Raw genomic sequence first — 10,598 nt, 5'->3', positions numbered from 1 at the left:
CACAGATAATACTCATTTCCAAATGCAAGATTTATTCCACTTGACATTAATAGCAACCTCTTTATCAAGTCCCCATAATCTGTAAGTGGAGTTCTTTTCTATCATTAAAATAGCAACTCCATTACACTGTGTAAGGACTCTAGCACAGTGTACAAGTTGTTCCAGCATGTGCTTACCTGGTTAAGAGCCCTCTTCATATATACAGATATACAGATGAATTGAGGCCATGTACAAATAGATTATGATTAAGACAATTTATGACTGTGGCTTACTTAAGGACTTTAAAATCATATTTCATGAGTGGCTACTTTGCAGCAAAGTTTGAGCAGCTTTTGATCAATGTTATTTATCATCAGATGCATAACAGGAGTTAGCTGTTCCAGATTCTAGATCAGTATGATATCATTGCCATGCTAGACAAGTAATATTTACTGACTTACATGATGGAGTTGTCGCGATATCGTTCATCTAAGGAGAGGGCTATGTGGTGTAACATATCAATTTGGTTAAAAGTTGTGTGTCACCCAACATCTACGTAGCAACGAATGATGCTCATGATACTTAAAACCATTTAGTAGTTAAGTAGCCCACTCTTCAGTGACCTAGTCTGGAAAAGCGGGCTGTGGCATTGCATAAAAAGTTGGCTGCGACAGTGCCACTGATGTCAAATATCAAAAACGTAAATGAGGTGTTATCTGTAAAATATGTTAGCATTCTACTGTTGTATCTCATGCTGTCAATTTACATTTACACTGAGATTGTGCGATTATTGTAATGTTTCTTCTGAAGTAATGTTAGTATGAAGAGTTACTGTATTTAAGAGCAAGAATATAAGTCACATTAATAGGAGAAGTGTCATATTTATTTTTGCAATTGGATACTGCACTGAATTCTTGAGTTCCTGCATTTACTGCCAATCCTCAAGTCTAAGTCTAAGCTTTATCCACCATCAAGCATAAGGGTGAGCTTCGGTAATTAAGCAAGTAAAAAATGGAATCTGATACCAATTAAGCCTACACTTTTTGTTTTAATATTATGAGAAGGAAAGTTGCTACTCACCATACAGCAGAGATGCTGAGTCGCAGATAGGCGCAACAAAAAGATTTTCACACTTAAAGCTTTTGGCCAATGGGTAACTATAATCAACATTTGTCCTATTTCTCTTCTTTCCTGTGTTTCTCTTGTCACTTTACAAGCCCATTGGCTGAAAGCTTTAATTGTGAAAATCTTTTTGTTGTGCCTCTCTGCGACTCAGCATCTCTGCTTTATTGTGAGTTACATTCCATCTTGGATTTTCCATTTTTTGACTTCTTGTTTTGAGGTGTGTTTTAAGGATTTCATTTTTGCCATTCAATGTCAATATGTAAGATTCTTGAAAACAGAGACATGTAGTAAAAAAGAAACAAGATGTTACTTTAGAATATCAGTTTATTGATTTCAGTATCTAAAGAGGCAAATTTGTTTACATTTATCATGAAATAGCACTGTCTGTGCGAAGCTTTTCTGGAGAATGGAATTAATGTTTTGGGCAATACTGTGAGAATGACATGTAAGTGTATCTGAAAGAATAAAAAGCCATTTTCTAGGCGCTGAAAGAAATGGCGTAATTTGTAATACACCAACAATCCTTTCTCACACATAAGATAAATTTGTTTATAAATAATAAGAAGCTATTTCCAACATGATTTTGTTGTAGACAGAAACAGAAAACTACTGTGCAAAGTTAAAACCTGTCTCTCAAAACAATGAGACTTGTCCTTGATCTTGTCAAAATATTTTATAAAACAATTATAACTGTATTTAATGAGAAATCTTCCACCTACACATTTTTAGATTATGTTCATGTTACAAAATAAAAGGGATATTACTACATATTCAGACAGTTCTAGAGCACAATATCCATCAACACTTTATGTTTCTGGACATCTGAAGAATGTAGCCTGTGGCTTATTTTAAAATACACAATAACATTCCATTTGTTTTATTATTAAACATAAGATATTCTCACGTTCAGAAGAACTATTTTTAAAAACATATAGTGTACAGGAAGCTATCAGGTTAAGAAACAGACAAAAGAAAAATCAGTTTTTTAATTATTTCACGTTTCCTATTAGCTTTAAGATTTACACATAAAGCTAGAAGGAACATTTCATTCTGAGAATGGAAAAGATACCGCATTCTTTTCCAGCCCCCTACTGCACGTGTAAGTATCATCAAAAACTGGAAAATGTTTCCCAGAATTACACAAAAAATCATCATACATTGTATTATACACTATCATTACATAAAACTGTTGTCAAAAAATTTTTAGAATACAAGAGAATGAAAGCTGATACATTATCTCTGGGATCAGAAGTTTGATATAATGACACGGCGAGAAAGAGGTACTGCTTTTTTGGTATATCTTTGCTTTATCATTTGCACTTCTTAGATGCAAAATTTTCATTGCATTACTAACAAAGTCAATGATAAATCTCTGACTGTGAAAGATATGGAAGCACACGAAACAATACTGATTACTCACAAACAAATAAATTACTTTTTAACTGCCAACAGCATTGTCCATATAAAGCACTACTGTTAATGCATCCTTCAACAGAAACAAAAAACAGACAGTAATTGTTTACAATGACCTTGAGAAGACAACATATCTATTTTTTACATTTAATTCTATAATTGAGTTTACATGTTTTACAGTAATCATCCAATAAAGATATCTTGTTTTATCTGTTTTCAGTTTCAGTGACATATCTATAATGAAGTATGTGAAGTGACAAACATGTAACATGAGGTCCATCATAAAAATCATTCTACAAGGCTACCTGACACTTTTGTATAGTTCAATATACACACACATATACAATATTTAAATTATCAAAGCCTTCTTAAAAATTAAAACATTCAAATCTGTTCATCAGAGAGCAGAACAGAGTAGCCAGCTATTCTGGGAAATATTCTCTCAATATACAAGCATAACTGTTCTATTTTCAAAAGCCCCATAGATTAACAATGAAATCAATACATTAAAATATTAACAGCTTGTGACCATTTCCCAAATTCTGGTGCTGAAATTATCTCTGAAAATGTTTCAAAAAGCAATAGATAAAGCACAAGCATTCAACTGCAAGTATATTAGCAACAGATAAGATGGGTGTGATCACAAGCTGAAGCTGCCCCTTGCGCTCTGGCCCTAAAAAGCGGAAGGGACAGGTATCACTACTTTAAAATGATGATACAAAACTCCCTAAATAACTCAATTCTTTTGTTACGCAGTTCTTCCAGGTTTCAACTTTAGTTTACAAAGTGGCTTTATAATAGTTATGCTGCCAGGATTACAACGTTTTCAGCATTTTGGAACTTATTATATGTTAAATGCACATGTAGCTGTGGAAAGCCTTGCTTCATACAGGGAACACAAATTGTCAGCACACTGAACACCATAGCAACACACTGATTTCTAAATTTAAAGTTTGTATTTGAATAGCAAAGTGGAACAATGGCACTGCAATTATTAAGAAGTCTGTCACACCAATCACGTGAGTCACTCTGTCTACATATGACAAGGAATTCTGCAAATGCAATTCTCTTTCAGAGAAGAAATAAATTTTGTTCGGAAAAGACTTGATAATTGCTTACATTGTTCCACAATCAGAGTAATACTAATGAAGGAGACAGATCTATTTATGGAAAACAACAGTTAAGGAGTTTTGCATCAATCGTACCTGACCCTCTGGGACAAAATGGCCGCATGTTTTTTCCACCTCTATTTAGTTAGGGAGATGCCTCCAGCTTTGTGAATGGACTGCTGATTGAGATGAAGCCTAAAATGTAATATTGAATATTTTTAGTCAACTAATCTAAGTCAAACATTAAAAAGATTATAAGTGTAAAAGCTAACACTGCCAGCAATTACAGAAGTGAGTACATAAAAAGACGGATGGTGAGGCACTGCACAGTAACAAGAAGCAATGTACCAGAAGATACTCCAGTCAACAGTGTCATCCTCCACTGTGACTGAGGTTTCTGCTCTCCACTTACAATGACTATCTGGAAAATTTTCGTATAGCAATAGATATTGTATGGGGACTGGAACAGAGGCTACAATAACACAGTATGGAAGTGCGTTTAACACCTGAAACAGTGAGACAGGCACTATACTTCTTGTTCACCTCTGGTTCAACTTGCGAGTTGCAATTGAAAATCTCACTTCCGTTTGTGGTGAATGCTTCGAGGTAGGCGCATCACATTTAGCGTCAATTTTCATGTTAGTTTAGTTACGCTGAGGGTAATTGGTCACTGTGGTGTTCATTATGGATGACATGAATTCAACACAAGTATAACATTAACAAGCGACAGTTTTCTGAGTATATTCATTTTACTGTGGAGAGTCAGAAGCAGAAACAGTGCTCAGTGTGCCACCTACCACAGTGTTGCCAGTTATCAGGCTAAGGAATGGTTGGAGTGTGAGGTGTGGGAAAAAGACAGAGAGCACACTGTTACACCGCAAAACATTGTCCGCCCTTCTCTGTGCAAAACTCATCACACAGCAACCTTTTTAATTGCACATCACTTTTGTAATGTTCATCTGTGCAAAAAGGAAAATTAGGTTGCTTATCATAAATTAAATTACAGAATGGCCAAAAGCAAGGCATTATTAGAAACGGTATGATGTGTTATCAAAAGAGATAATTATATCTAATGAACAAAAATGCACAAGAAGAATTACTAAAATGTGACTTGGAAGAACAAAACAAGTGGCTAGAGCAGGAACACAAGCAAGATCTCTGTCGACTCAATGGAGATCACCTCAGTTGACATTTCCCAAATCCTATCTGCCACTAATGCATTTCGGAAGAAAAGGAAAGTGAAGAATCATCTGGATGCAGCTGTAGAGTGATTCCAGAACTTGGTCTTCTACTTTTAAGAGGTATATGCACAAAAATCAACCTCAGAGTGCACTTGACACACAGGAGCACATTTAAAATTAAACCATTTACAACAGATTTCCAGACATATAAGAAGATGGAGGGCGAGGGATGGGAGGACAGAAAGAGTTGAGGAGGCAATGGCAAGCACTGGACGAAGAAGCAAGCAGGTCCCGGAATATTCAATTTCTTTCATGGGTGTAGTATCTCCTCTGCAGTACTGTTCACTATTAAATGTTTACAAGGTGTAAGGTACCTTATATTACTCACTTCTTCTATTTTGGGGCAGCTGCTATGAATCTGTATCGCGACAGAACAATTATAGTACCCTATATGTCAACTTTTTCTATTGTTACACCAGCAAGCTTAAAATATATTGCATGAAAGAAAAACTCACAAATAAGCAGTTCTGCAATTTACAATAAAACATGCAACTTTCCCACCTCCTACAGAAGGGTGCATGTAAGTGTGTGGATGGCAGGGTGATTCACAGTGGGGTTCCACAGTGTGGTGTGGCCGACAGTGTCATTCAGCCATGTATTTCCTAAGCGAGCACTTTGAGACGTACATAGGACATCTGGCACTGAATTTCATGTTACAAAAAAGTTCGTATGGCATTGTTGGTCAGGAAATCCCCCTGACTGGATACGCGTACCGTGGAAAAGCTATTTTTCTTCTGTGCACACTGACCCTTGTGGATATATGGGAGTTGTGACATATGTCTATTTGTGGAGTGTAGATGAGCGTAATGGACGTGTGTCTAGTATAGTGTTATGTTTCGGGTTGTATGACGACGACGATGATGATGATGATGATGATGATGAGACAAGGGAGAGGGTGAAACATCGCCCATCCTGCCCATGTTGATGCGAAGCCTACTCCTGTTGAATAGTGTCAAGGGAGTCGCTGCGCTCAATGTCCCCATCTGTTAGGGTGAATCACCACCAACGGTGTCACATGCCCTCACTTCATGAGAAACTGTGGAGAGATGTGGAATTTAATCCACGACACTGGCACAAAGACTGGTGATCAGGAGCTTTATGCAATCACCTCTACGCTTGCCACCCAAATACTGGCAATAAAAATTTCATCCACCACCAAGATTTGAAACACCTTATTTCTGAATCAAGCACCACTACACCTGGTGTGCATCAGTGATCTCAGCTACAGAGGCAGATATGATTTTCGTGCGAGTTTACATATGGTGAAGGTATGTACCCACTTTAATGTTTCGTGATGTGTGGCATAAAGCGAATATTACACGCATTATGTAAGAAGTGACATTATAATTATCTAAGCATATAAATTTACCTATGAAGAGTCAGAAACAGAAACTGTGGCTCTAGCCATCGCTTACCCCAGCTTTGCCAATTACCAGGGTACTCAACAACTACAGAGAGCGGTGTGGGACAGAGGCAGAGAGTACGCTCACTGGTGGTAACATAAAATATACTCATTCCTTCTCTGGGCAGTATCTATCACACACCCATATCACAGGAAAAAAAAAGAGTCCTTTATAATTCTTGACTCACTTGGCCCAAGATGGCACACTGTCAAAGTTTACCTGTTTGCATCTCAAACTCTAGCTTTCTATTACATAAACCCATGCCATTCTATACAGGATCACAATTAAAGCTAGCTTTACTGAATGATGGTCACACTATTTACGTATCAAACAGAGAATCTTCCATTTACTTTCTTTCCGTTTACTTCTTAAATTTCCTATCATTTACACCGCTAGATAGAAAAATTCCAGCGCCCTCAAGAAATATTCAGGAGAGATAAAGTACAATATGGGAACCAAAGTGATACAAAAAAGCAAAAAATTATACAATTACTGTCGCTACTGTAGGAATTTGATAATGCTCATCTGGGATATTTTTGATGTATTGCTTGTTAAGTTAAATCAATTGACCCGCCAGTGTACTGCTTCAGATTTCTTGACACAAACGTTCCACTTGTCAAGTAACGTTACAGCCCAGGAAGGCTATGGAGGTAGCCATACATACTGCACTATGACTAACGTTCCTGCTCTCCACTTGCAATGACTATTTGGAAAATTTTCATGTAACAATGGATAGTGGGTAGGGACTGAAACAGAGGCTACACTAACACAGTATGTCAGTGTGTTTAATACATGCGATGGTGAAACAGCCACTATACTTCTTGTTTGCCTTTAGTGGCTGTTCAAGTTAAAGAGTTTCAATTGAAAATCTCACCAAATGTGAAACCTATTCAGGGTGTATACAGGGACAAGCAAAAAAAATTCCCACATTTCTCCCAGATATCCCGTTTAAAAAATATGCTTTTCCCTGGGCAAAAATACACTTTTTCTGTGCTAAGTGACAGTACGTTTTCCGTAGATTTTCCCTCGGAACTGTAAAACGTTATACAATCGCGTAGAACTTCCCGGAAAAAAAAAGAAAAGACGAGAGAGAGAAGTTTTGGAAAGACCTTTGATTTGCAGCAACATATACGTTGTATTTTTTCGTATTACAAAAGCATAAATTCGAATTGCACCAAACACAGCACGTTAGTTTCAGGAGCGCTGAAACCGAGGTTGCGATGTCCTTTTGTAAGCCAGTCATATCTCAAACCACAAGATCTCGCCAGCTGATGACAGCAGATATTCAGAGCACAGGACACGTGTTATAGTCAGCCAATAGCAAGATCACTGGTTACAGAGCGCGAACACACAAGAGGAAAAGTTAACGGTTTACATTGTTGTACACAGTACAGCTACAAGAAAAGCTAAGCTTTCACATATAATATTGGTCTCTAAGATTAACACGCTACAGTAGAAGCTAAGCTTTCCCATGTAATATTGATCTTTTTTGCGTGCGTTATACTTTAAGATACACCACACAAATGTGTCAGTAAATTTAAAATTACGACATAAATGTCTGGGCTCGAAATTCTTGTAAGTGGCTGGTCATCAAACTGTTCAGTTTCGAACGCTCTGTGATTTATAAATCCATCCCACTTTCTCACACGTAACATAATTCATCTTGCGTAAAAAGAAATTTACTTTGAAAGTAACGCTTTTCTAACCACCGTTCGCAATACTATCCAGAGACTGTTAGAAATAGATTCGATTTACCAGTTGCCACAGAGCACCAGAAAACAGGCATTATTGTGCGTGTGCAGCTGCAGTGGTGAAGGAAGCCCGCATGTTCGTATATATAAAGCACTAAGAGAGCTTACAATACACCATAAAAGCAACAGGGCATCAGAGGGCACTCCAAAGAGCATTGGAATTTCGTAAACCATACTAAAATGCATAATTCGGCTTGAAGTGCAAATTGGTTTTTTCCAGATTCACAATGAAGTAAGTCCCATCTGATATTAAGCTTTTCAGTGTGGTTTTTGGATGTAAATTTTCTTGGAGTACCAGCACTCTACGATCTCATTTTTGGTTCTTGATTAGACTGCTACTAACTTGGAAATAAAATAAAATCAAAAAACAAACTAATAATATATTTTTGCACTCCATAATTATGGGAACGTATTTTACACTTGATAGCTCCTGGCCACAGAAATCCGTTTTGTTTTCATTTGACGTGGGAGCTGTACATGAAGAGAAGCAGCGAAATCACGTAACGTAAACACGGGTCACATGGAGACGAACCCCTACCCCACTACAATTCAGACAACTCTGTGCATGCCCGAATCTGGCAGCTAGGGCGCGCGAGAAAAATTTTTCTCGTTTGCATCTGGCTGCTTGCTGCTACTGCCGATACAGCTAACAGCCAAACTTCAAGTAGCAGGAGAAGGTACTGCTCACACGCGAGTGAACTGCGCATGCGCATCAGCCCGCTGGCAACTGGTCAAACGAACCCAATGTGAACAGTTGTGATGTCATGCTCATAGCAAGCAGTTTATTGTTACGGAAAATTACATAATCTTTGCCCTCCAGCCTTTGACATATTGCTATTTGCAGACGCTTGTGCGTGCACAGTGTTTTGTTGTAAATTGCGCATTTCCTTTGCCACTAAGGTTTTATTTTTTTTCCTCTCCTTTATTGCTGCAGTATCATTCTCCAGTAGCAGGATACAGTAACATTCTTTGCTAGAGAATCAATTCTTGAAAGTCAAAATTACAAAAATTTAACTGAAAGCTAAAACAATGAAAAATTCTAGGGATTCCGAAAAATTCCTGGGTTTTTCCCCGTTTCCTCCCAGATGAAAAAGTTCCTGGGGTTTTCCCAGTTGTCCCGGCTCGTATACACCCTGCTATTGTGTAGTACCGTTTCCAGTGGCAAAAAATCTCAAAGCTGTTGATATTCACCCTGAAATTCATGCTGCAAATAAAACAAATGTGATGACTGAAGGTATTGTGCATCAGTTGTGTTGTCTGTTTAAGAGTTGATGATGAGAGAAGTTGCTTTATGCCTGAAGTCAAAATGAACTGGTACAGAAAACTGATAAAATAAATTGTGAAAACTGAAGTTTTATGATGTTTCAAATGTAAGAAAACTTTTACAGATTTCTCAATGTTCTTCATGATGCAGAGGGTACTAGGAAAGTTTTGCAATACAGCTCCGTTTATTTAATTTTTTCAAAGTAATTTCTGTCACACTGAATACACCTCTCCATCCTCTGAAACCAATCTCTAAACTAGTTCTCCCAAGTTTCTGCAGGGAGTGAGGCACACATGTTGTCCCAAGCCCTCAAGAGATTATCCTCTCTCGAAAACTGCACTCCTTTCAGCCTAATTTTCACATGCGGGAACAGTGCAAATTCAGAAGGAGCAAAATCTGGACTGTAAGGAGGGTGCTTAAAACGTTTAGAGTCCAGTGTCCCACAAATATTTGGTGCATGCTTTGGCACAGTGAATTGGAGTGCTCTCATGATGGAGGAGGAACCAAGTGTCCAGACTTGACTTTGGTTGCAGGTTCTTCAAAAATTGGATAACTTTTGGCAGGCACTGTTCACTGTACCACTTAGTTCTGATTGTCTTCTGTGTGTCCAAAACAACATGCTCCACAATTCCTCTCAATTTGGGGAGGGGGAAAGAAGCTATCAGCTTCTTCTTTATTTATCAGGACTTTCTGACAGCTACGAGTGTGCCGTTATCTACAAAGACCCAAACTTTGTTTTGAGTCACAGTTGACACGTCATAATAATACAGCCAAGTCTCATCGCCTATCATAACATTACTCACATATTGAGATTGTCTCTTAGAAAACTTCTTTAACATCTCCTGGCACCATGTCATACATCATGTTATCTGTTCTTCCATCAGTCTATGCGGCACCCAGAGAAAACAAAGTCTCTTTACTCGCAAGTGATCATGCCAGAATCGAACGAACTGCTGATGCATTTAGGCCTAAGGTATCCTCTATCTGTTTAAAGGTCTTCGTCTAGCATTTTCCTCACAGCGTCAATGTTTTCTGTACCTGATGATTGTGGCCTTCCCATTTTCTCAGCTTCCTCCAGAGTGAAATTTCCTCTTTGGAATTTACGGACCACATGAATTTAATTGTAGGATGTGAACACATATCACAGAGTGCAAGAGTAGTTTTTCAAAGCAATGGTCTATGTTTAAGCTATGTGAGAAGTCGTACTGCAAAACTACCCAAATCTCTCTTCATGAACACAATGCCGTAGTAAGCATTTCAAACTAACCCTGCTGGTGAATGACTGCGCCCAAAGACTTGGCACAGTCGCTACA

The 10,598-nt window shown here is 38.0% G+C and overlaps 1 protein-coding gene across 2 annotated transcripts in view; it reads right to left on the bottom strand.

Annotated features, from left to right (window-relative positions):
- Positions 1-1,410: 1,410 nt before the first annotated feature.
- LOC124599346 (double-stranded RNA-binding protein Staufen homolog 2-like) overlaps positions 1,411-10,598 on the bottom strand; it is a 256,128-nt gene continuing 246,940 nt past the window's right edge. For both annotated transcript variants that reach the window (XM_047136071.1, XM_047136070.1), the window contains exon 17: positions 1,411-3,821. Coding sequence is in view for 1 of the 2 variants with exons in the window: in XM_047136070.1 (XP_046992026.1) it covers positions 3,764-3,821 (58 nt within the window). In the remaining variant the exon portion in view is untranslated. The remainder of the gene's footprint in view (positions 3,822-10,598) is intronic.

The sequence above is a fragment of the Schistocerca americana genome, chromosome 1 (genome assembly GCF_021461395.2).
Source record: "Schistocerca americana isolate TAMUIC-IGC-003095 chromosome 1, iqSchAmer2.1, whole genome shotgun sequence".
NCBI classification, from domain to species: Eukaryota; Metazoa; Arthropoda; class Insecta; order Orthoptera; family Acrididae; genus Schistocerca; species Schistocerca americana.
This window is presented reverse-complemented; position numbering and strand designations above follow the sequence as displayed.